The sequence below is a fragment of the Abrus precatorius genome, unplaced genomic scaffold (assembly GCF_003935025.1).
Source record: "Abrus precatorius isolate BTA unplaced genomic scaffold, Abrus_2018 Scaffold8, whole genome shotgun sequence".
Classification (NCBI taxonomy): Eukaryota; Viridiplantae; Streptophyta; class Magnoliopsida; order Fabales; family Fabaceae; genus Abrus; species Abrus precatorius.
In genome coordinates this window covers 33,343,592-33,369,723 of record NW_020874428.1, presented here as the reverse complement: position 1 = coordinate 33,369,723, position 26,132 = coordinate 33,343,592, and the positions used below count along the sequence as shown (strand labels likewise).

Genomic DNA, 26,132 nt, shown 5'->3' with positions numbered 1-26,132 from the left:
ATGGTGAGAAACTATTAATGTTTCGAATCCGCACTTACTTAGATAATATTAATAGCGAATATAATTGGATTGAATTATTTTAGCTTTTTTATTTAAATAATACAAATTTAAAAATTATTTTAAAAAATAGTGTTAATTTAAAATTATTTATATGTTTAAGAATTTTTTTCTACGTTTCTTAGTGTATCAAACTTTTATAAATGATACTATTTTTTTATTATTTTTTAAAATAATATATATTTTATATTGATGATATGCATGAACCGGGAGTAATCCAGAAAAACCTGACGACCATTGCATCCTAAAACTCGCATCTCGAAGGCTGTTGTCGAGCAGAGGCGTCTTTACTCTGTCTGTCATTAGGTATACCTCGTCTCACTTTTGTTGGTTTGTTCGCCAGCACAAGGGTTATTCCTTTGCTTCGCTTTTTCGTTGGATTTCAGTTTCATCTGAGACATTTCGATAATAACGATTTCTCGTGCTAAAATTAGTAACCCTAACCCCATAATACTTTTTTCCTCCACCGTCTGATTTTTTGAATGATTAAAAACTTTCTCTTGAACAAAAATTCAAATGTGAATAACATTATAAAATCACTGGGTTTGTACTAAAATTTATTTTTAAAAACAGAACTGTTTTTAAAACAGTAATTAGACATGATCTAAAAAAGTTATGCTCCTATATAAGCTATTCAATTCGGCTCAAACTAGTTTGAACCTAAAGTTACCGTAAATTTCAAACGCAAAAAAAAAAAAAAAATTAAAAAAATTCAGTCTTCATTACATTTTACAATAATTAATAATTTTCAATCTTGGTTCACATTGCCAACAATGGCAGTCCACTTGTCATCATGCCCCTAAAGAGCTTTTGACAGTTGACCTGAAATCGTGGATACTCCAAGCACATTAATCACGCGTAAACCCATATAGCTCGATTACACAGATTAGAAGATAGAGTTTTCCTTGGAAGCCTAGTCCACTACTGCTATTGTAGAAACGAACTTAAAATAATAATAATAAAAAGGACTCGAGAAAGGGACAACCATGACCAACATGTCATTGACAAAACTATCTCATGGATACGCATGGATACAGGGACTCTCCAAGCACATTAATCACGTGCCATGTAGCCCGATTACACAGATGAGAAGAGAAGCTTTTACTTGGAAGCTAAGTCAGCTACCACTACTAGAGCAGAAAAAAGGACTTAAGAATTTTATAAAAAAGAAAGAAAGGACCCAAGAAAGAGACGACAAATGACCAACATTCATACCTTTAATCTTTAAACACCAAAACCGGAATAAAATACATGTGTACGCACTTTAATAATCATATTATTATAACATCACATCATTCACAGTGAAAGTGATACCAAAATACGCATGTCAACCTTCTGAATTCATCAATCAATCTACCTCGTTGAAGCCGACACCTTTAGCCACCTCCAGATTTGAGTGTATTGCTCAACCTATATAACAAGTTCATTCATTAATATTGCCCCCACGATAATAGTCACGGTTTGTATAAAAAAAGGCGTTATGTTAACTATCGGATAGAAATGAAGCTTGAAGCAGTGTAACTCTAAACATCTTAAGATGTATAATCAACATTTACAAAAAAGAAACAAGGTAAACTTGCCTTCATATTTTCATAAAAAACACAGCCAAGTCATATTCTATTAGATACGGATCTCAATTGGCAAATCTATGAACTTCCAATCTTTCATATTTTGCAGAAACAATTCAAAACAATACATTCATTCAAGGAAATGATATTAAGTAACAAGGCAACCATTCCATTCTACCTCAACTGCCAAATTCAGCTATTAGAAAGCACACCTAGACCGATGCATTTACTTCTTTAATTATCAAAGATATCCATAAAAAATTGTTTATTTTTATTTTTTTGAAAAAATTATAAAAGAAATTTGAAATTATAAAAAATTATAAAGGAAGGGGATATAACAAGGAAATAATATAGCAAAGCAAACAAATATCTACAGATATTTGAAATTTTAATTCCCTTGAAACAGAAATTCTATTTGACTAACCAGTCCAGGCCCTCAAAAAGTCCTTCGCCTTTTATGGCAGAAGTTTTGAAAATAGCCCATTGGCGATTTTTAATCTTGTGTAACTCTAGGGCTTCCGTCACTGCAGCATCATCAAGTGCACCAGGAAGGTCCTGTATCGTGAAAAGAGATACATTTAAAACAAATTGATGAAATAGTTTTTCAAAATTTTACGCAGAAAGTATAATGACATATCATGAATGTTCACATGTTTATAATTAATTAAGTACAAGTTGAATACATCCTTTTGCATTCAAGACTACTATCAATAATATCAGCTTCCCAAATTTTTTATATACTCATTCTTTCCTTCTTATTGCCCTCATGGGAATATGAGAACCAACCAATATAGATAAAATTCCAACCTGTTTGTTTGCAAAAATGAGAACAACCGCACCTTTCAGTTCTTCCTCCTGAAGTAAAGGTTCAGAGAAAATAATTGGTATCAAGCATTATTCTTATAAATCTGAAATCACACTCATAGGCAACAGCATAACCATTAGCCAGTGTCAAAGGAGAAAAAGAAACAGAGCAAAAGCATCAATTTTGACAGATACATTACATTTTATAATAACTTGAAAATGAAATTGAAAAATCAGAGGGTATATTTGTGTGAAATTTGAGTCATGAAAACCACTTCAGAACACCAATTGCAATTGCTAAAGCTAAACCTTCAAGTTTTAACAACAAAGTCTTTCCTAACTATGTGCAATCGGCAACATGAATCAAATGAAACTACTAAAATCAACAAAAAACCAATTCTTCAAAGAGGCCATTCAGATCTAAATAATTTTTAATGGTTTCATTAAGGGATTGTTTGGGAGGAGGTTTTTGATGGGAAAGAAAGAGACCAAAATTTTTACTTTAAATGAATAAAATTATATATCATATTATATCCTTTAGCCTAAAAAGTTACCAAATTAAAATATACTCGGTTAAAACAGAAAATTCATCTTCTGCACACCCTTCCCCCTCCCGCTTTCCCTCCATAGCCCTCCTTCCAAGCAATTCCTAAGAGTTTTGCTCCAATTATAGGGCTTATCCTTCATCTGATCAGCACTTCTAATTGGACTCTATTAGTCTTTTTTCATATGTTCAAACCATCTTAGGCTCGATTCTATAATTTTTTCCTTGATAGATGCAACTTCTACTTTCTCTCTAATACACTCATTCAGGATCTTATCCTTTCTTATATGATCAATCATCCATGATCTAACTCAACATTCTAATCTTTGCAACAGTTATTGATTAATATTCAATACCATAAATCATCCGACTTCTTATGGCTGTGCAACAAAATATTCCTCAAACCTTAAGATGCCTTTCAATCACAAGTAACAACTAAGGCAAAAGTTTTCCTCTATTTCATCCTCTTAGCAAGTGATGAAGCTTCATGTAACTAGTTCAGTTAGAAATGCAACTTAGAGCACTACTCTCCCCTTATTTCAACTACTTATAAATTACAAGCACAAGAGTATTTTAAGAAGTAACCAAACTGAGTACTTCAGATCAGTGTTTTGAATGACTTGTAATATAAGAAATTTTTACACTGCCTCCAAGCCTAGATTATTATTTGTACAAGTTGTTATGAGTGACATGTACATTCATGTTTTTCTCATTCTAATTCTTAAAAGATGATATTAAATATAATTATATGAACATATTAAAAGTAAAAGTATAAAAACACACATAACACAAATCAGAAATAACGTACTTCCAGAATTGCATGGAACTCCTCCTTAGCTATCACAAGCCTATCAGTGTCACTTGAATCAACAACGTAGATTATTGCTTGAGTATTTGGAAAGTAACACCTCCAATATGGCCTACAGACAAAAACAAAAATAACCAACCAAAAAAAGGATGGAGAAATAAATGGAGATTACATCAATTGCAGTTTTATCTTCCCAGCTTGTGGTTTCAATATGCCAGTGGTTTGTTCTGCTATCATGTTACCACCACATGCATATTTATGCCTATTTTTGAGAGAAATGATGTGTAAGGTATAATGTATGCACAAAATGGGGTCGTCATTGGGCATTGAAACTTCTTGGAACAATGTATTTTTATGCTGCACATGCTTGTCAAACGCATTTTAGGATGACATGAACAGAAAAAAGTAAGGATAGTTATATTTATACATGATTACAAAACAATTGTTAAAGGCAAGGTGGTAAAGCTCAAATCTCAAGGTGGTATGTCAGAATTGAACCAAACTACAAGCATAAAACTGAAATTAACCTTATAAATAAACTTATATAAGAGAAATTTGAATTTTCATCTACAAAGAATGGCTACTTTATGTTCCCTCTTGGTAATAGGTTTCTTTCCAAAATGTGCAGCTACCATCGTTTCAAATGTATAGGATTGGTTGGCGATATCAAGTTGCTGTCTAGCCCCTGGTCATAATAAATATTGGCCTCAAAGCCTATGATATCTTGTGAAGTTGTCATTATACATTGTGTTTTTTCAAATAATTATTATTCATTAAGATTATAGATATTTATATTAGAAAGAAATATATTGATTAATTATTCTTAAGGATTGGTATTTTTCTATTCTACTGCAGGGGAAATAGCCTTGTGGTGTCACATGCACATATCAAGGACTTTATATAGGAGAGTTAAAGGACTCAGACAAAAAAAGGCAGAGCATGAAGAGTCTAGTAACCCAAATTGAAGCAAAAATTCCTCGACAAGGTAGCCATCAACAATTGTAAGACATTCTCACATCAAATAGGAGTGATAAAAAAATACAAATTAGGGTGACAATGTAACACATCAAAAGTCACTCACTGTTCTCTGTTAAAAGTAAAAATTATAAAAAAAGATTACACATCTTCCATTAGTCAAAAGAAGCAAGAATGAAATCAAAATGCTTACCTGATACTTGTTTGCCCTCCTGTATAAACAAATGTTTGATATCAGAATTTAAAATTGAAATAAACTCCTATGTTAAAACATATTAAGTGCATATTTGGAAGCATTTCATTTTTAAGAAATAATCAATTATTTGTCTACAAAGTAAATATGTAACAAGGAAACCTGAAACATGAAATTATTATGTTATCATCTAAATTCTTATCTTCACTTGTACTGTATCAAAATTCAAACATATCAATAGATAGAAATATGTGTGGCCAAAAGAGGACAAAAATATGCCAACTTATTTATGTGTTGCAAATGGTGCCAAGCATTAAAACTAGCAGATGTCATGTCTAAAACATGAGCTAATGTACGCTTGCGTGTATTGAGCATGAGATAGAAGATTGTCACACTATACAAAACAAACAGAAGACTTACACTGAGAGACTACTAAATGAAAATGGGAAAAAGAATATAAAAGCTACATTCCAACATTCTAAAAACAAGGGATCCAATGAAAAACCTGTGATATTTAGAGGATCCAGAAACATATTTAAATCCTTTATTTAATGTATGTTCAGATGTATACATGTTTTATTTTACTTTGTATATTTTTTATATTATTAAACACAGTTTTTAATTAAAATTTTTTAGTATAAGACTTAAGCCTTCCTCATTCTCAATAATGCTAATCTCTATGACTCTACTGTTGGTTTCAAATTGGTTAGCTCAACAAGGGAAGAAAAATAGGTGCCACAGCTAGTGCATAAAATATACAGAATTAGTGGGAATCAAAAAGTGACTAAGGTCGTTACCTAAATCCCAGACTTGAAATTTAATGTTGTTATACTGCACTGTTTCAACATTAAACCCAATTGCTGCATCAAATAATCAAATAAATCAATCAGCCACCATACAAAAGGATACAAGGAAGAGCATAAATACCATCCATGCAGTGGAAACATTTACAAGCAACACGCGCATGCATAACGAGAAAAAAGAACTATAGCATTCAAAATTTTATCTACATTTTGTACATAGAACACACGGAACAACTTTAAGGATTTTAAATAACAGATATAACTATATTATATTAGATATTAAATAACAAAATTAATTGAGTTCAAAAAATATAACCAGAGAGTAAGGAACCTAATATTCAAAATAAGATCGGTCGGTAATCGGTAACTTCCAAAACCAAAAATGTTTAGCCGCCAAACGAACTAAAAATTAAAGAAAATGCAGACGATAAGATTCAGGTAAACTTAAAAACGAGATCGAGAACCAACTTGGAATGGTGGAGACAACTTCACCCATTTGAAGCCGATCTGAAAAAGAAGGTAAGAAAATCCAACAAATCAATACGATAAACAGCAAATTAGACGGCGAGACATAAGCACAGAGGTAGGAAACATACATAGAATGGTGGTTTTGCCGGCATTGTCGAGGCCGAGAACGAGGATTCGAGCTTCCTTGTTACCAAAAAGAGACGAAAACAATCTCGTAAACACTATTCCCATCTTCCGATTCGGCAGAGGGAGGAACAAGGTGCAATTACAATTAGCGCATCAATCAGTTACAAATGAGTTCTCCTTTCAAACGAAGGAAATGAATGAAAACAGGATCAGATCTCAAATCGGAAAGGATGAAGCTGACGAGGAGGAAAAGTGAATGTGAGTTTGAATCTAAATTTGCGTTCGTAGCGGGACAGAGGGGACGAGGATGGCGAATTTGAAAAGTAGATAAGAGAGAAGGATCGATTAGATTTGGCGAGGTTTTCAAAGAGAAGAAGCGAATCGAGAACGGAAGAAGAAGGAAGCACGAACGAGGAGGAAAATAAAGATATATTAGTAAATGGTTTCGTTCAATTCCCTCGCCCTCCACCTTTCGGTTTTGGGATCTCGCTCCCAATAGCACCCGCATTCTATTCTGCTGTCATTTCGCGCATTTAGCAAGGTACCATGAATTTTGGGTCTGGGCCTTTTCGTTTGTAGACTTGGACTTTTGGGGCCTGGTCCTTTTCCTTGTTGCTTTGCCAACTAATTGTATTTTTTAAAAATGTTTTTTTAGTGTGAATTATATACTATTTTATTTTTTAAAGTTTTTTAGTTAATGACATTTTTTTATTTTTTTGTAAATTTTTTAAATTATTATTGTCAATCTAAATATTTGAAGATTTTATGATGATGGAATTAGGGAGTTTAGTTAAAATATGATAATTGTTTTTCAAAAAATATAAGTTGTGAAGTTAGGGTTTGAAAAAATATATTTTAAAATAATTTTATTTTGGTGAAATATAATATTTTAGTTGATAAAATTTTAGCAAAATATATTTTATTTTATTCAACTTGTAAAATTTTATAAGAAATTCAGAATTTAAGAAAAAAAGTTAATAAGGGATTAAATTTGCTAGCTTTTAAAAGTAAAGAGAGATAATTGATTAAAAAACTTGGAGATTCAAATCGCACATGATTACAATTAACTAAATAGAAATATTTAATACTAACTCTTAAATTAATATCTTTGTGAGAAATCGCACATATTTTGTGTTGACAGTTTGTCAGGTTAATCTGACCTGGGATGGTACAGATTTCCTTTTGCTCGCGTTTGAAAGAAGACAAGTTAAAAGAAAAATGTTTGACTGAATGCCAACGCTTTCCTTTCGTGAGGATTTGTTTTATGGAGTCTCTGCTGTATGATTCGTGAACATATTAAAAAGTATTTTGTCAAAGTCATTTTTAAATTTAAATATAAATAAAAAGCAGAAATTGAAATAGAATATTAAAAAAATTCATTATTTTTATATTAAATATTTTATTATATTAAAAAATAATTTAACAGATAATATTTAAAATTAAGGAGAAAGTTATGAAAAATAAATTATTAAAATTTAAAAAAATTACTTTGACTGTATTGATAGTGTAAAATTTAAATCAAACTACAGCAAAATTTGATAAAAATAAGCGATTTAATATAAGTAAACGTGTATAGTGTGTGTGTAAGAGAGAGATGAATGTAAGCTCATCCCCCCATGCTTATTTTACAGTTAAAACTGTGTTTATTGATTTCAATTATCGGAGATTTTGCATCATCAAAAGAAGTACATGTAGTGTTCTGAGGAAAAAAATGTAGTATGATAAGACATTGCTCATTATATGTCTGCATCTACGTGCATCTTGGGTCCACAGCTCCATCCAGAATAGATAGTAGCACGAAGAAATTGACGGGACAAAAATCTCATCAAGCAAGGTCCCAACCTTGCTATCGTAATATCCCCATTCCCCCACCAATCAACCTACCCTATGACAGAAAATAAATTAAGAGTAAGCTAAACTATTAATATAATTAAATATTTATTTAATAAAAACTTCACAGATCCTAGTGTAATAACTAATAAGTTACAAAGATTATTTTAATAAACTTCCAGTAGCTCTTTTAAAGTGTATATATATATATATATCGAGAACTTCTCCATAAAGTTTATTGAAATAAACTAGAAAATAAAAACTTGAGTTATTAAATACAATCATAAGTCGATATATATTTTAAGTTTGTGAGGTAAAATTACTTCCAAACGTCGCTTAAAAGTTTCATATGATATTTCTATCTCTCTATTAACGTACAATGATTTGAACCAAATCCTTTCTCATACGATGACTATCGGTTATTTCAGTAAAAACTATCGGCGTAGTGTTAAGAATAATAATGAATAAAAAACAAAATAGAGAAGAAATTAAGTAGAGTATAAATTAAAAGTGATTAACTCAGGCTCGCTTAAAGCTCTTTCTAATTACCAGGGAAAGGTATGTGTCATGTTATTTTGTACGTAAGGGCAAGGCAATTTACCAGGCTTGGCATGAAGCGGGGCCATAGTAGATGCTACACTTATTTTTCCCAAGGAAAATTAAGCAGCCATAGGTTAAACACAATTTCCTTTTATTAGTAAACCTAGTACCGAACTGTTCCTAACCATAAAACAAGAAAATACCCGCCATACACAGCTAGATTCTGCTTTCTACATAACAGATTGGAAGATCATCTCGGCTAGCTCCTGTAACATACCAAAAAGATCTTTATTAGAATCTAGGAAAAATTCACGGTAAGATGTCGATAGATAAATACGGCGAGAGGACAAAAAATGTTAACAAATACAAAATGTAACTGCTTGAGCAAAAGCAATTTAGTTAGTCAATCAGCATAGGTTTAAAAAATAAATCTCCAATCTGGAAAAAAAATGTTTTCATTTCATCATGTTCTTATCATCTTATTTATACTGCAGAGGACAAAAGCATTTTTTTCAATCTCGGTTAGAGCCTCATGAAAAATGGGTATCAAAAAGAGCACCATTTCCTCAAAAGCATAATAACTGAGATGATAGAAACATCTTATTGTTTGTATTCCAAGAAGAGAACAATTAATTTCATGAAGGTGTCTAGAGGATAATATTTTTGAAGTATAATGTTGAGGTCTTCTAGGTTTGGTGGTTAGTTAGAGCTGGTTGTGGGGGTGTCTTTCATAAAAATTCAGGTGTTTGGATCCTGAGGGATTGCTAGAAATTTGGGATCTTATTCTATTCTTCATGCTGAATAGTCAAATTTACATTTGTTCAATATACATTGGGAAAGCAAAATTTATACTATTGAGCAGATAATTTAACTCTTCCCCTTGTTTTTACAGAAAATTTATATTTTGAGTTACCTGCTTCGCAGAAGCAACATTTGGTTCTCCCCATTCCTTGACCTTTCTCTCAAGCATTTCAAAGTCAGCTTTACCAGCCTATGGCAACATACATTCCAACAAAATTAACCACAATAAGCACTAAATAGAGAGGAGGAAAAGAGAACGTTGGAAGAATGTTACCTCTATTTGAGCCCCAATTTCAGTGTCAAAACTCTGATATCGCTTGCGGACAAGCTCAGCAAGAGAACCATCCTTTGGTCCAACATAATGAGAAACGTTTAGTTTGATTCTCATGAATGATAAAAAAAAGCTTTCATTGAGTTTACACATCTGGATTATGAGAATATAATTAATAGATATAAGGGAGGATACAGTGTATCACCTCGATTAACTTGGCAGCATTCCTGAGGCCACGGGCCAGCGTGTCCATTCCAACAATGTGGGCAATGAACAAGTCTTCAACATCCGTGCTCTCTCTCCGCCTATAATATTGCTCAGTGAAGAAATTAAAAAGAAGAACCCATAAACCAAACAAACGGGAAGACAAGTATAAAAAAAGGTGGACTCACAATTTCGCATCAAAGTTAAATCCACCAGGTGCAAGTCCTCCCTGGAAAAGGCAAAACAAAACAAGAAGAACCCTGTCAGATGAGATTGCATTTCTTATTTGTAGAGTTTTGCATTTCATGATGTAAGCTTAGAGACAATCGTTGTCTTACATTTCTGATCACACTGAGCATAATCATTGTAGCCTCTTGAATATCCACGAGAAATTGATCTGTGTCCCAACCTGCAGAGATGATAAGTGATAACAGCTTCATATTACAACTTCCATTTTTGTGACATGTTAACACAAAGGCCATTTTTCTATTTTAAGAATAACATTATTTATTAAATGAGAGAATTCATACATACCAACTTGAGGATCACCAGTGTTAGCATCAATATTACCCAGTAATCCATTGATCCTTGCAGTTTCAAGCTCATGATGACAACTACCAGGTACAACACACATTGAAGGTACAAAGAACATGTCCAGCTTCAGTTATAATTATCAAATTTAAAATGGAAAGCACAATCAAGGATATTGCATGTAAATGCAATGGATGATGATAGATTCACCTGTGACCAGAGAGGGTGGCGTGGTTGCACTCTATGTTGAGTTTAAATTCCCCTAGAGAAGAAGGAACGAGGCAGAGAGAAAAAAGTAAAGTGGAGAAACATGGTTCATAACAAAGGAATTAGAGAAACATTAAGTGTGTGTGTGTGTATAAATAAGTGATGAAGAGAGTCATCCTGCTTTCGTTAGTTTGGCTTCAGCTAAATTAATTCAAACAAGGGACCGTTGGCCATTAATTTTAAGTAGACAGAAAATTTTTTAACTCAAAAAAGAGGAAAAATTGGTGTCACATCGAGGACAAAACTGACACAAGACTTACAAATATGTATTTAGAGCAAGGGTAAAGAAGACAGCAGAAAAAGGTATTTTACATAACAGCTCTATATTTAAGCACATCAAGAAAGTTAAAAGTTGTATACAATTAAAAATCTTAATTACGCACTGCATGACAAAAAATTCTTAATATGGAAAGCTATAACATTCAACTTTTAGTTCCGGTGGAGACCATTGGATGCAAAGGACAAGTAAAAATATTACCTGTAAGTCCATATTTTCGCAAGAAATTAGCTGTGGTTGCAGCATCCCAATCATACCTGTAGGAATATAAGTTTAATACAGGTAACAACTGGTGCAAAATTACTGAGTTAACAGGTAAGATGGGTACTGGTGTTTTGTAGGTTCTTGTGGCTTTGGTTCAATTAGCAGTGTCCCTGAAATCACATAAGGAAATGAAATTACACAAGAAAGATTCCTTTGTCGAGAGAAAAAGATAAGAAAGAACAGAAAAACATTTTCATTCAAATTTTTGTGGAGTAACACACAGAGATAAAAGAATCAGAGTTATAACCTTCCAAGCATCTAGCTATTAAGATGATTAGTGTGCCCTACTTTTTCTACATTTCATAATTTAGTGCTATAAAATACAAAAGCTAGTTGGCATTCCAGAAAATGTTACCATTGAATCCAATCTTCTTTTTGTGCGCAACAGCAGCTTCAAGAAACCTAGCCTGTAATCAGGTAAATGAACAACATTAATTATGAAAAGTACCGTACAACACACTGCAGAAGACAAGACCATTCAAATATTTTGGCGTAGGCAATGGATTACGACAAGCTCATGATTCAGTTTGTCATTCTATTAATATGTGAACCACTATGAAGGGGCAGAAAAATTCATGCTACTCAACATAGGAATCTAATAAAGTCATTTTTTTTCCTGAGGCCTAATGCTGTGGTCTTGCTTGCAAGGAATTTTTAGCATCCACATTGAGAATTGTTGTTGCTGTTGAAACATGCATTTTGAGAGTGAAATTTCTTTATTTTCAAGGAGATTTCTTATAAATTGTTTAGTTATACAAGAAATAAAAAAGGCAGAATAGCCAAACAAATACTTCAAGGGCAGAATGATTCACGCACCAAATGATTAAGCTCTCTTTCCATATCTGTGTTCAAAAGAGATTGATAACCCTCACGACCGCCCCAGAAAACATAATTTTCTCCACCCAAATAATGTGTTACCTGCAATATATTCAAATCAGCAAAATGAAAAATGGTTCTCAAAATACAATGGATCTTCTTACTACTACATGCATACACAAATGTACCTCCATGGCTTTCTTCACTTGAGCAGCAGCATATGCATACACCCCTAATTCAGAGCTGTAAAGCAGTTCATTTTGTGAGCCATGAACCCAGTAGGCATAAAGACCATATAGACAAGTCAGGTGGTAATTGTATATATGTTACCTAGTAGCAGCACCATGCATGTATCGAGGATGCATAAACAACTGAGCTGTTCCCCATAAAACGCTCTTTTTAGCCTACATGGTAACATAACAAAATTATTTCATGCATTATGGTTGTTTTCACCAACCAATAAAAAATATATATATTTAGACCAATGTTTTGGCAAAATGTTGTATAGAGAGGATCACAGGAATTTAAAACACTAAAAATAATTCATGCACTAGATGGACAAAGGGGGAAACAAAGAGTGTACATCTGAATGTCCTGATTCATTTCATATTTTCCTTCTTTACCAACTGCATGAAGTACAAACCTCTCTCTATGTGTGTGTGTGTGTGTGTGTGTATTCCATTAAATTATAACACACTAGAAAGGGGGAAAATTTGTGCTATCAGCATAGGTAAAACCACAATTGACTAAACATAGCTTAAATTTCTGCAATCCCTTAGCTCCATAACAATTCACACCATTCATACATTTGAAATGGCTAACTGTAATTACAGGAATTAAGTAATGATTTGACATTGAGCCTTGGCATAACTTGCAAGAGAATAGTTTTTTTTCCTACTTGAGAATTGAAATGGATGTTAGTGAAAACTAATATACATGAAATGGTTGATTCATGTCAAATTACCTTAACCTGAAGCTCTTTAGCAAGGGCCACCACTTCATCCAAGTTTGCATTAGATTCCTGTGAAAAGACAACATATTGCAATTCAATAGCACAGAAAGCATATTTATAAAAGGTAGCAGCAGTTCATTAATCAAGAAAGCGCATTCCACCAACTATTATCATAATTGAATATTTCAGATATAAAAAATGAGTAAGCATATGCCACTGCCTTTCACACTTTGATTCTCTCTAAGAAGTGAAGAAACATAAAGATTGACTCACCTCAAGAGTTTTTCCATCAGGAGCTATATCCCTGTCATGGAAGCACCAAAAATCGACACCAAGTTTGCTTATGAACTCAAAGTTTGCTCTCACTGTGTTATTTAAGAGAATTTTATTTGGTGCCACATACAAATCTCAGAATATGAAGTCTATCATTCGTAGAGCCAAGATATAACGTACTTCTTCTTTTAGCCATGTTTACTGAATTGGTACCATCTTCCCATGGCCAATATTTTGTAGGTGCACCGAATGGGTCAGCGCCTGTTCCACGGAATGTATGCCAAAACGCAACACTAAATCTGAACCAATCCTGCAGTTATAACGAATAAATTTAAGTCACCAACCAAAAGGCTTTGGTGGATGAAAATGCATGGGTAAAACTGACAACTTCTTGGAACAGAAATGAAAACCGACCTTCATTTTTTTCCCAAGAATTTCCTCCTCTGCATTATACCATTTAAACGAAAGTGGATTCTTACTGGAGGGCCCCTGAAAATTAAGTATATGCACTAATAAGTAGTCACACAAAACATAATTATGGAATACAAGTGAACATATAGGAAAGTTCCATTATTTTTATGTTAAGATCATGCTCCAAAACAAAATATGAAAACTAATTCAGTAGACAAAAATCAATCTCTTTCTCACCCTTCTTATCCTTTTTGCAAAGGGAGCCAATATTTCTTTCAAGTGAAGAGAAATGATGTATTATCACACAACCCAAAACCTTCCCGGATTAATTTTTATTAGCAATTTTAAACTCCGAAACAAGTTTATAATCAAATAAACTTTATCCTCCTGCCTTTCCTTCCCCTTCATTTTTTCGGTTCCATTGGTTTCCTTTTCCTTCTATTTAACACAGAAGATATATCATTACAATCCTTGTATAACATAGAGAAATTTGATAAACAAGTCCACCTCGTATTTAATTTTGTGAATGCCAGGAAAAAACTCCCCTTCCCATCCATCTGAATCGCCGCATTTATCCACATCATTAGCAGGGCATGTCTCAGGAACAGCAATCTGCTTGCCATCAAACATAATAGATTAATTATTACACACACACACACACACACACATATCACGCTACAGAAAGAGAGAGGGGGCTGTATTAGTACCACATCATAACAGAGGACCTTCAAACAAAGAAGAAGCAGTAACGTTTTCCCCAATTTCATTTTCATGATTAACGTAAAAAGCTGTGCAATAGAGTGTAACAAAATCGATCAGCAGATCACAGAGCACTATTCGTCAGTAACGAGAGAACATCGTTATATTAGAAATTCGGAAGATAATTCGACGAAACTAGATAGAATGAATAATCAGTAAACAGAGATCAGATGAACAACTTCTAACAAAGAAAACGGTGCAAACTTTAACCTAAAGACAAATTGCATTGACATATAATAATAAATGATGAAGGTAGCGACGAATACAGCAATGCGAGATTGACATTACAGATTAAAACTTGATCTTCAGCGATTTCAATCTAAACAAAGAAGCTGGCAAGTGCAAGTGCCTTTTATACATAGAGAAGTTCGAGATATTCTGACTTAGGATAAGAATGCTGTTAAGATATCACGTCATATGGGAAGCTGATGATAATCCAGTAAGATAAGATTAGTTATACGTTCATTTTAAAATGTTAAAAAATATATATGAAATTATCTAATCTATAAATTTATTTTAAAAGCAAAGTAATAAATGAAAATGAATGATTAGTTTAGGTATAATTTAAACGTAAGGATTAAGAGAAACTTCAAATTCGAAAGAAGAGATTAAAAGGATCTTCAAATTTATAACGAATATATGTATACTTAATTTTAATTATTTGAATTTTATCAATTAAAAAAAATCGAAATGATTTAAATTTTTATTTTGTAAATAAAAAAATGTTACAGTGATATGAAATTAAAACAAAAGTATTTACTTTTTCCTCGAAGTATATTTCTATTCAATAGATGAAGAATTACTTCCCAAAATACTTTACGTATGAACGTAAAATTTTCTCCCCAGAATGATTTTTAACAGTTCGTTCTTTCTTCTCATCACGTTGAGTTTTGTTTACCTTGTTTTCAATTATTCGGGTTAGTCCCATTAGATTTGGGGTCTAATGTGCACACTAATCTGATTTTGGTCTGATTAGATTAGATGGGCTTTGTTCTAGATCTGAAAGTTTGTTGGGTTTCTGCATAACGATTTAGTCCAGAACAATTCACTAACAAATAAATAATATTTACAACGGTCATGATGGAATGGCTCATGTAGATTTTGAAAACAGTTTCGGATTTTTAGGTCTGTTTACTTGGTTATTGTATGGGCGTTAGCACTTAATTTGTGATATAATATCACAATTTAGAAAAAGGCTTTTAACAATATTCACTTAATTTTTCTTAAGAACATTCAAAATTTTGGAAGTTTGTCATGGAATTAAAATATAAAATAATTTTAAGTTTTAGAAGTAAATATTTAATTAAAAAATTATAAGACAAATTAAGTGCTAACACCCATATAAAAACCAAGTAAACATGTCTTAATCTTTAATTCATAGAAGTTTTAAGTGGAATGTAAAAATCTTGAAGTTTTATATAAAAAATAATAAAAACTAAATTTATTAAATTTTAAAATTTGAAAAATTAAATTGACTTTAAAAATTAAAAAAATAAAAATTACATATAGTTTAAAGTAAAAGGATAAAAAAAATATAATCAAGACTCATACCTTTTTTTATAGTTTTTTAAACTTTTAAATAATTTTTTTATTAATACTTGTCGATGATATGGCATGGATTTAAGTTATGTTATGTATGTCTCTTGTAATCTCAAAATAGTTGTTAGGGTGACATGATTAGATAATAAAACATTTTCAAAAAATTAAATTTTACATCACTGAAATAAATTAATCATATTTATAACACGAAAATTACATTTAAGCTAAATATTAACATTTTAAATTAAAAATGTAACTTAATTATGACTGATAATTTTAAATATTTAAAAATTATAGCACTCGTACTTATATGAATACCAGTAGTCTACGAGATACTTAGAACACGATTATTGTTATTTTTATCCAATACTAAAAGTGGTAGTCTACGGCTTCCCTTTACAAGTTTGTTGGTGTCACTAATAGACACTTATCATTGATTTGATGTAACGTTAAAACAACACACGTGAAAAATGATAAATAGTAATGTCTTATGAATTTGATGGAGAGCAAAAAGTGGGAAAAAGGATAGAGAAGATTGACAACAATTGAAGGAGGATTCTACCTTACAACTCTGCAAGTCACTGGCATTCATTTTCTGACGAAGAAAAGGAAGGAAAAGATAATATATATATATATCATTTTTAAAAATATACCTCATTCTAGAGTTTTTTTAAAAAAACATTAAAAAAATAAAAAAAATACACAAATTGACCTAGCTCTCCTTTATTTATCAAGATAGACCTATTTTTTGTAGAAACAAATACTCACTCAGAATTTAATTTTTCAGGAACCGAACTCTGAGTGAGTTTTCTTTTTTCTTTTTAATTTTTTTTATGTAATAAAATAAATATTATTATTTAAATTATATTTATATATTTATATTTTTTTAAAATGAATATTTATAATATGTTTTTTAATAAATATTTTGTTAATTATATATAATAAAATAAATTTTATTATTTGAATTATATTTATATTTTTATATTATGTGAAAATGAATAAAAATAATAAATAATATTTATTTTACATATTTTTTAAAATTTTTACTTTATGTTTTTATATAATAAAATAAATATTATTATTTAAATTCTATTTATATATTTATAAATATTTTGTTAGTTATATATAATAAAATAAATTTTATTATTTGAATTATGTTTATATTTTATATTATTTAAAAATAAATAAAAATAAAAATAATATTAATTTTAAATGTTTATTAAAATTTATTTAACATATTTAAGATAATAAATAATGTTTTTAGAAAATAATAATAATTAAAATTTTAAAAAATAATTAAATAATAAGTAAATTATTTTAAATAATTTTGAAAAACTAATTAAAATATTTAAATAATAAGTATATTATTTTAGATAATAATATTAATGTTTAGATTATTTATACTTAAAGAATAATAAATATATTTTTTAAAATTAAATAAATATATTAAATATTATTCTATTTATTTATTTATTTATTTAAATATGTAATTTTGACTTAATATTTTTAAATATTAGTATATTAAAATAATATTTTGAATAAAAATTTTATTTTAATTAAATTAATTTTTTTTAAATAATATTATTTAATATTATAATTTTTAATACCTTAAATCCTAAAATTTTATTATTATAATTGTTTCTAAAAATGGAATTATTTTGAAATTTTATAATAGGTGAATATTTTTAACATGTAATGGTATTATGTGTAGTCCCAAAGTTGGAAGTTGGCGTTCTATATGTTTCCGCACTGTTGAAGACTCCCACCGTTGGAAGTATTGAGTCACATTTCTCAGCAATAGAAATCTCTAGGTTATAATGAGCCCACAATCCGCAGCAGTAGAAATATTGTTAAAATACATGTACCAATAAAATGCTTTGCATTCTTTCTAACCCCTAACATTGTATTACCTTAATCTAGTTAATTGTTTCTAAAGTATTTTTCTGCCTATCTAAAAAGTGGACTTCCAACATTGGAAGTAGATATTCTAAAAGTTTCCGTATTGTGAAAGACTCCCACCGTTGGAAGTCTTGGTTTCAGGACGATATTAATCGATTAAAGGGCACGCGGTACAGCGGCTCTCAGGTCCACTCCCAACGTTGGAAGTAGGCATTCTAATAGGTGAACATGTAATTGGGATTATGAGCGTTTGAATATTAATTTTATGAATCTTATTACAACTTTTAATTTTTTAGTATTTATAATTTATATTAAATATATAATTATATATAATATATATTTATATAATATTATTTAATTATGTTTATTAATATTAATAATGTATTTTTTTAAATAAATAATTATGTATAAATTTTAATAAAAATTAATATCTCAAAATAAATAAATAAATTAGTTATTATTATTTTTTAAAAATATTATTTATTATTTTAAATATTTAAAATAAATTTTAATAAATATTTAAAATTAATATTATTTTTATTTTTTAAATAATATAAAATATAAACATAATTTAAATAATAAAACTTATTTTATTATATACAATTAACAAAATATTTATAAATATTTATTTTAATAAAATATAAATATATAAATATAATTTAAATAATAATATTTATTTTATTACATAAAAAAATTAAAAAAAAATATATTCACTCAGAATTCGGTTTCCGAGAAATCCAATTCTGAGTGAGTATTTATTGCTATAGAAAATAGGTCTATCTTAATAAATAAAGGAGCGGTGGGTCTATTTGTATATATTTTTTAAAAATCTCTCCATTTTACCATTTTTTTCTCCAACAAACTTTAAAATGCTCTGATTTATTTGACCATTGGGAAGTCAGTAATTCCCAAACTAACTTCTTATTTTAATCAAATCTATCTCAAATATATTTTAAAAAATGTTAATTTTATATACTAATATTAAATAGCTAATCTATTAACCTTGAAATGCAAAAAGTTTCCCACAAGTTGCTCATTTTCAAAATTATATATATACTTAGTCTGTCCAATACACAAGTATATTATTTTAAAGTAAATAAACATATATTTAATAATTAAAAAATAAAATTTTATAAATATAAAATATTAGTGTGTTATGTAACCAACCGTAGAGAAAAGTCATTTTACTAAACATTTTAATTTTTCAAATAATAGAATCTTATTTATGATATATATATTAAAAGAAAGGTTAAGTCATATTTTATAAATTTAAAATTTAAATGACTAAAACATCTAATAATTTTAAAAGTATTCCCCAACAATGTAATAAAAAAAAAATGCATGATTCATCTCTCGTTCCTTACACAGGTCAAACTTTAATATATGAATCCCAAACTGAAAATTTGTCGATAATTAGTTAATTACCCTCTTCTTTTATATATCACGAATTTCCTTGATGAATATCATCATAACAGGTTAAAATATTAGTTTTGTTGACTTATTTACATTAAGTGGCAAGTGATTCCTTGGTCTTGAGCTATTTGAGTTGCCATAAACACAAACAAACAAATCAGGCAATATCATTTAATTACATATTATTTGATTATTTGGTAGAATTATTTATCAGTAGGAAACATTTCCACAAAGCAATTAGAGTCAACAGTATTAATTGAAAGGCACTGGATTCTATTCCTAACCCCATTTAGAAGTCGTAGCATGTTCTAGATCAAAATTAACCGCAAAAAATATAGCATTTCACAATCCATAAATTCTTAATAATTATCTCAACTTTGAAAGAAGACGGGTACACATCGACCAACTCACATAGTATCAGCGTTATCAATAATTCAAGAATATCGATGTCAGGTAAGATATGATTTTCTAATATTCCAACGTTTGTGTTGTTTCCATATCTAACTTCCATTCAAGACACGTTGCAATGGTCTGAACAACTAGCCAACCAGCTACCTGCCACTGACTTTCACTACCTTCCCTTCTATGAAGAGCACACGCTCAAAGTTTTACTTTCCCTGACTTCTCAAAAACTACAATATGTTTTATTAATAAAAAATGGTAACTAATGATTTAAGAGTATTAATTAAAAAATTAGAAATATGAAATTTTAATAAAAATACAATCAATATATATATATATTTAGATATTTTTTTAACAATTTTTACTAAAAAAATTTATTATTAATTTCAAATATATCTTTTATTACTTTAAAATATCTATTGTCACTTCTATTTTAATAATTTTATTTTTAATATTTTTTATTTTTGTTAATAAAACTAATAATAAAAGTATTTACATTTTTTTATAACTAGAGTGATAATAAATAATATGGGAGTGTCAACTCCCTTAATTTCTTAACCAATATAGTTAGGCATTGATTTTTATTAATTTGTTCCATTTCTTATGGTTGAAACGTGGCAACATTGACCATAATGGAGTTTAACATCAAGAGAAAAAGACAACAGGCTTCCAAATAAATTGGGTTCAGATTTCAGAGTCAAAGCAGCTTGATACAGAGATCATATTGAGGAATAAACAAGAAGAAAAGAACCAGTTCCAAACACTAATGGGGTTTGAAAAAAATATTGGGAAGTATAGTCTTGGCAGGACAATAGGAGAGGGTACATTCTCTAAGGTTAAGCTGGCTGTCAATGGAAACAATGGTCAAAAGGTTGCAATCAAGGTCATTGATAAGCACATGATCGTAGAAAACAATCTTATGCATCAGGCAAATCTCATTCTTGTACCTCCTTTTTCCCTTCAACAAGCAGCACTTTATATTAATCAATACATAGGATATGGCATATTTCAGGTTAAAAGAGAGATCAGAACAATGAAACTTTTGCATCATCCCAATATAGTTAGAATTCACGAGGTATACCTGCTGGTGCTATAATTCTAGTGAAGTTTGAAGATACATTATCCGCTTCTCAATACTCTATTTCTAATGACATTAAAACAGGTTATTGGCACAAAAACAAAGATATACATTGTGATGGAATATGTATCTGGAGGACCACTATTGGACAAGATGGTGAGAATCCATAATCTTTTCGAATTGAAATATTATGTATGTACTTGTTTATAATAATTCAATTGTGATAATTGTTGTGTAGTCCTATGCTGAAAAGTTGAATGAATGTGAGGCAAGAAAACTATTCCAGCAACTTATTGATGCCTTGGACTACTGTCATGACAAAGGAATTTATCATCGAGATCTCAAGGTAAGTTTAAATCAACATGCCTTGTCTATTTCAAACGGGTTTTTGAAATCCAACTTGAATCTTGGTGTGCCATTATAGCCAGAAAACTTGCTTCTTGACAACAAGGGAAATCTCAAAGTATCTGATTTTGGATTGAGTGCATTGCAAAAAGTAAGCATGAAGCATTGTTCCTTAGAATCTTATCCTCAGATCCATCATAACTATTGTTGACTGATACTCAAATTTTGTTACATCACCAGCCTAATGATGTCTTAAACACGCGGTGTGGATCCCCGTGCTATGTGGCACCAGAGGTAACAAAAAACTGTCTTCAACATAGCATCTAAGTGGGTCTGGTTTATCAAGACAGATCCTCTTTGTTGAAAACATCAAGATTGGGAGTGCAAAAGAGAGCAAAAGCTAATGACTCAATTGATTATGGCACACCTGGATTATGGATTGTGACTATGATCCCTGTACTTTTTCATGTGTAGTTGTTATGGAGCAACAGATACGATGGAGCAGCTGCTGATGTTTGGTCATGTGGGGTGATCCTTTTTGAATTACTTGCAGGTTATCTACCATTTGACGACCAGAATTTGATGAGCTTATATAGAAAGGTACGCACAAATACACTATACCTACTTTCTACTTGGCGTCCGTTACAAATAATTCACATGTTCTGATAACTTTCATGAGTGAAAAGATATGCAAGGCAGAATATAAATGTCCACCATGGTTTACTCAAAGTCAAAAGAAACTAATTACCAAAATACTTGAACCACATCCGGGAAAGGTAGGGAAAGGTAGAAATTCAAGAAATACTACACCGTGTACTTTAAGTGTAATTAATATATATATAATAATTTCTTCCACTTCCTTTCTATCTCTCATGCAGCGGATAACTATACCAGATATTGTTGAAGATGAATGGTTTCAATTAGATTACAAGCCTGTTGATGCATCTGAACTTAATGAGGACATTAACTTGGATGATGACAATGCTGCTTTTGATTCAGTTGAGGTAATTTGATAACAAGTTAGAAAGCTGTCAAAGAAAAGCTCACTTGCAGACGTGGACCAAATTGTCTAATAATCTGTGCTACAGGAGAAAATAACACAGTCAGCGATGTCTAGATCCTCAAGTTTCATTAATGCGTTTCAACTAATAGCCATGTCTCAGGACCTTGATCTGTCTGGCCTTTTTGAAGAACAGGCAAGTCTACAAATCTGATAGAGGGTGATGTGTTATTCAATAAATGAAGTGCTAATGTTGTGAGTTTCTTGTTTAGGATGAAAAAAAGAAGAGAACAAGGCTGGGATCCACACACACAATCAATGAAACCATAGAAAAAATAGAAGCTGCTGCAGCAGATGTGAGACTGACTGTAGAAAAAATGAACAACTTAAAGGTATAAACTATGCTACTTCAATTCTTAAATGCGTGCATGTAAATATGTACCTTTTTCTTTCTTTTTTTATTGGCAATATTAACTTTCATTAAAATCTGGCAACAAATGAATTTTCAATCTTGATATCAGATAAAAATGCAACCAAAACCGATAATGACCAGGTGTTCTAGATCATACTTTGACCTATCAGCCCAGGTAACTTACTCATTTTATTCTTACATACCCCCCCCCCCCCCCTAGTTTCCTTCTTCTTTTTGTTTCATTGTTGAAGAAAGTTCAATTCCTTGCATGTATGCGTGACAATTATCAGGTGATTGAAGTTGCCCCAACTCATTGTGTTATAGAAATATCAAAATCTGAAGGAGATCTAAGAATGTACTACGAAGTAAGAAAATAGAAAACATCCTCTTAGCTGAATATGCAAGCTCATGAATCTAGTTACTGATTTAATTTTGATTATTAGTTTTGTGAAAGTCTATCAAATCTGCTGAAACAAAACCCTCGTGTGCCATCACAAAACCAAGATTCCTTATAGATCTCTGCGCCAGTGACAGAAAAAAGCAAGATGCTGGATGGTAATTATAAGTCAATGTTTCATTACTTCATGGTAATGATATTGTTGACTGCCACCATTTGCTTTATTATTTTCAAATATCTATTTCAGTTATGAAATTGAAGGACCAATACCGAAGATAGTGAAGATCTTTGTGTCTATAAACCTGCTTGAAGATAGACCGAATCCATGTCTCCTCCATTCATTCAGTGAAGTTCAAATAAGTTTGACAGGGCAAGGATTAAACAAAGTCCAAATGAAAAAAAGAAATTCCACAAACCAAATCCTTGCTTTAAGTATATCTTCTTTGCTCCTTTTCATCTCTCTTATTGACAGGAGCAATTTTACTCATTCATTACTTTCTTCATTGTAAAATAATGATAAAAGTAAATTGCGCATGTTCACAGAACATCCAGTAGAAACAAATTATAAATGTGAATAGTAATTTACATTAATTCAATGAGTAAAAATTTTATGACCAATAACCAAATTAGTGTTTCACAACGAGATAGGATTACTAGCAATTACAAATGATTAATTTTTAAGAAGTTAAAATAATCCTAAAAAATATTTAATTATAAGGTAATTAATAAATTACAAAAGTTCATTAAAAGTAGTGTTTAAAAGAATATATTACTGACATTTTTCACGTTGACAAAAAAATGATTAAAGGATCAGCCATCATCGATTCAATCAACCACAAATTTGATGACTTCGACGAATATATTTTTTGTAAGTCTTCCATTTTAGTTTGGTGGTGAATTTTCTGCGCAAATGCCTTGTTAATATGCTTGAAAGAGCTGCAGATGCTAGTTTGGTCTTACAAAAGGTTTTGAGCTTTAAGACAAGTGTGATCAATGTAGTAAAGTCGTAATTTTGAGTGAGCCCTGGAGAGAATCACAAGCATCGGTAATATATATGACTAGCCGAACCTTGTATTTTAACTGCAAAATTCTTATACCAAACGCACTCTAAACACATGCAATGTTGCACTGGTTGAGACTTGAGACTACAGGTAAATCATAGGACAAGATTTGATTTGAGTACTTTGCATCACTGTAAACAATGAGACCTTCTTTCAAATGATTTCACTGTTATTTCTTTTTGTATATTATGTGATATAAATTAATGATTAGCTTGTCTAAAGTTTTATGAAATTCAGTTATTGTACTAATATATTCACTCAGGATCACACGTACAAATTTCACGGGCAAATTTGTTAAATTAGACATGTTTGGGACTTCAGTTGTGACACGTGGTTAATTCTAGAACGTACTATGGGTATGTTGGGCACTAACATCCCATAATGAGGACAAGAGAACTCACGGGCACAACAGAGACCTCACTCACGGGAAAACCTTCATTCATCGATCATAGAGCACAATCACTGCCATGCACATTTCTCACTGCCATGCGTTTCACATACGCTCAACATCACAACCACAATCTGCTACATTTGGAGGTATTAATCAATATTAAAATATTAATCACTCACTTATCAACAGGCGATTATTCCTCACAGCACCTAAACTGCAAGTGATATGACTCCCTACAACACTCGCCACTCTCCAACAACCACATATTCTTAAACCAAACTCATATATAAATTTACGTACATGCCTCAAAATTTAGTGCCACACACAAAGTAATCTAATTCTTAAGTTTCTAACCCAATTACAAAAATGAAAGCCCATTTGCTCCTCTTCATGTTCCTTCTTGTCACAAGCAAAACTCTCTCTGTCTCAACCATTCCTCAGTCTAATTCTTCAATTCCCCTATACGACCAATTGAGCCAAAAGAAAATTCCTGACAACGAGACAATATATAGGGTATCAAAGCAGCTATGTTGGGGCTGCATTGCAGAGTCACTAGAGTTCTTGTTCAGGCACAACTTGGTGAGAGCAACCAAGTGGGAACTTCCCCTCGTGTGGGACTTCCAGCTTGAGCAATACGCAAGGTGGTGGGCTAGTCAAAGAAGAGCAGATTGCAAGCTTGAACATTCCTTCCCAGAAAACGATTTCAAGCTAGGAGAGAACATTTTTTGGGGTAGTGGCTCAGCGTGGACACCAACGGATGCTGTAAGAGTATGGGCTGATGAAGAAAAATACTACACGTACGCTACTAATACATGTGAAGCGGGTCAAATGTGTGGCCACTACACTCAAATAGTGTGGAAGAGCACTAGGAGGATTGGATGTGCTCGGGTTGTATGTGACGATGGAGATGTGTTCATGACATGTAATTATGACCCCGTTGGCAATTATGTTGGAGAGCGACCCTATTAAATTATTATATGCTATGAATATGCATTCATGTGGCTATATATATATAGTATTGGAGTGTATAGTACTAGTTTGTGAGTGTGAATTTAGTTTATCAGTACTTAGCAACAATAAATTGTGTATAATTGCAGAAAGTAGGATGATTATGGGATTGCTTTTATCATTAATTAATGATTAGTACCTGTACTTGGGACAATAAATCAAACAAACAAAAAAGTATAAGGGTATCATTAGTTGGAGATTCGTTGCTTGAGGTTAAACGGCTGAGTCAAGACTCAGATAAAATATTTATCCTCCCATGTGAATGGTATCTGATTGTCAACTATGCCAGCTTGAGTTGTATGATATGTATGAAGTTACTTGATTTACATTGCCCCACTATCTAAGTACTGCGGGTAGTTAAGTTTATCGATTTTGTACCGAGGACAGGTAAAAAATAAATAAAATTATAATTTTTATTACAAATTATAACATTTAATATTAGAAATATATTAAGTTTTATAATATTTTACAATTTTAATAAAATTTTATCATACATAATTTTATTGTGTTCTTAAGTGTTGAAAAAATCGTATGAATATCTGGACAAGAAGAATATAAAAAACCATACAAACTTAAAGTGTTGCCTACAATCAACTAATATACTATTAATATTGAAAATTTATGTATATCATTGAATCAACATCC

General features: G+C 30.9%; 4 protein-coding genes across 6 annotated transcripts; 2 read left to right on the top strand and 2 right to left on the bottom strand.

The window, feature by feature from the left end:
* Positions 1–910: 910 nt before the first annotated feature.
* On the bottom strand, positions 911–6,852 carry LOC113874904 (ADP-ribosylation factor 1). The gene is made up of 8 exons (XM_027513165.1): positions 6,349–6,852; positions 6,221–6,259; positions 5,747–5,809; positions 4,950–4,968; positions 3,782–3,893; positions 2,433–2,480; positions 2,050–2,180; positions 911–1,467 (listed from the first exon to the last, which is right to left on the bottom strand). The coding sequence occupies exons 1-8, from the start codon at positions 6,449–6,451 to the stop codon at positions 1,434–1,436; spliced, it is 549 nt and encodes a 182-aa protein (XP_027368966.1). The 5' UTR covers positions 6,452–6,852; the 3' UTR covers positions 911–1,433.
* A 1,123-nt stretch (positions 6,853–7,975) lies between these two features.
* LOC113845813 (xylose isomerase) lies at positions 7,976–14,960 on the bottom strand. Of its 3 annotated transcripts, XM_027473412.1 has the most exons (22): positions 14,831–14,863; positions 14,491–14,571; positions 14,291–14,395; positions 13,787–13,861; positions 13,553–13,682; positions 13,373–13,464; positions 13,112–13,168; positions 12,478–12,551; positions 12,336–12,390; positions 12,148–12,249; positions 11,687–11,738; positions 11,396–11,441; positions 11,269–11,324; positions 10,734–10,785; positions 10,527–10,606; positions 10,331–10,401; positions 10,181–10,221; positions 9,994–10,093; positions 9,792–9,863; positions 9,630–9,707; positions 8,920–8,982; positions 7,976–8,231 (listed from the first exon to the last, which is right to left on the bottom strand). In XM_027473412.1, exons 2-21 carry the CDS (start codon positions 14,554–14,556, stop codon positions 8,947–8,949), a joined length of 1,440 nt encoding a protein of 479 aa, XP_027329213.1. In that variant the 5' UTR covers positions 14,557–14,571; positions 14,831–14,863; the 3' UTR covers positions 7,976–8,231; positions 8,920–8,946. The 3 variants fall into 3 exon arrangements, with proteins under 3 accessions (XP_027329213.1, XP_027329212.1, XP_027329214.1); XM_027473411.1 differs by lacking the exon at positions 7,976–8,231 and having other exon boundaries at positions 8,627–8,982; positions 14,831–14,960; XM_027473413.1 differs by lacking the exon at positions 7,976–8,231 and having other exon boundaries at positions 8,627–8,982; positions 14,809–14,863.
* A 6,005-nt stretch (positions 14,961–20,965) lies between these two features.
* Positions 20,966–23,182, top strand: LOC113847842 (CBL-interacting serine/threonine-protein kinase 21). Its single transcript, XM_027477138.1, has 12 exons — positions 20,966–21,029; positions 21,112–21,219; positions 21,298–21,369; positions 21,459–21,512; positions 21,693–21,818; positions 21,905–21,994; positions 22,097–22,216; positions 22,322–22,414; positions 22,491–22,610; positions 22,740–22,805; positions 22,921–22,995; positions 23,074–23,182. Exons 1-12 carry the CDS (start codon positions 20,991–20,993, stop codon positions 23,143–23,145), a joined length of 1,035 nt encoding a protein of 344 aa, XP_027332939.1. The 5' UTR covers positions 20,966–20,990; the 3' UTR covers positions 23,146–23,182.
* Positions 23,183–24,808: 1,626 nt separating this feature from the next.
* LOC113847959 (pathogenesis-related protein PR-1-like) lies at positions 24,809–25,448 on the top strand. Its single transcript, XM_027477294.1, has one exon. The coding sequence runs from the start codon at positions 24,846–24,848 to the stop codon at positions 25,446–25,448; it is 603 nt and encodes a 200-aa protein (XP_027333095.1). The 5' UTR covers positions 24,809–24,845.
* Positions 25,449–26,132: the final 684 nt, after the last annotated feature.

Coding starts and splice junctions, on each gene's coding strand:
- LOC113845813 (XM_027473411.1), bottom strand. CDS start 14,556: ATGAAAATGAAATTGGGGAAAACGTTACTGCTTCTTCTTTGTTTGAAG. Junction 11,442..11,686: donor AAAGAAGATTGGATTCAATG/GTAACATTTTCT, acceptor ATGTGATTTCAG/GGACACTGCTAATTGAACCA. Junction 10,094..10,180: donor TTTAACTTTGATGCGAAATT/GTGAGTCCACCT, acceptor GCAATATTATAG/GCGGAGAGAGAGCACGGATG.
- LOC113847842 (XM_027477138.1), top strand. CDS start 20,991: ATGGAATATGTATCTGGAGGACCACTATTGGACAAGATG. Junction 21,370..21,458: donor GATTGAGTGCATTGCAAAAA/GTAAGCATGAAG, acceptor TTACATCACCAG/CCTAATGATGTCTTAAACAC. Junction 22,996..23,073: donor ATCTAAGAATGTACTACGAA/GTAAGAAAATAG, acceptor TTTGATTATTAG/TTTTGTGAAAGTCTATCAAA.
- LOC113847959 (XM_027477294.1), top strand. CDS start 24,846: ATGAAAGCCCATTTGCTCCTCTTCATGTTCCTTCTTGTCACAAGCAAA.
- LOC113874904 (XM_027513165.1), bottom strand. CDS start 6,451: ATGGGAATAGTGTTTACGAGATTGTTTTCGTCTCTTTTTGGTAACAAG. Junction 6,260..6,348: donor CGGCAAAACCACCATTCTAT/GTATGTTTCCTA, acceptor CTTCTTTTTCAG/ATCGGCTTCAAATGGGTGAA. Junction 2,481..3,781: donor AGTTCCATGCAATTCTGGAA/GTACGTTATTTC, acceptor CCTTTACTTCAG/GAGGAAGAACTGAAAGGTGC.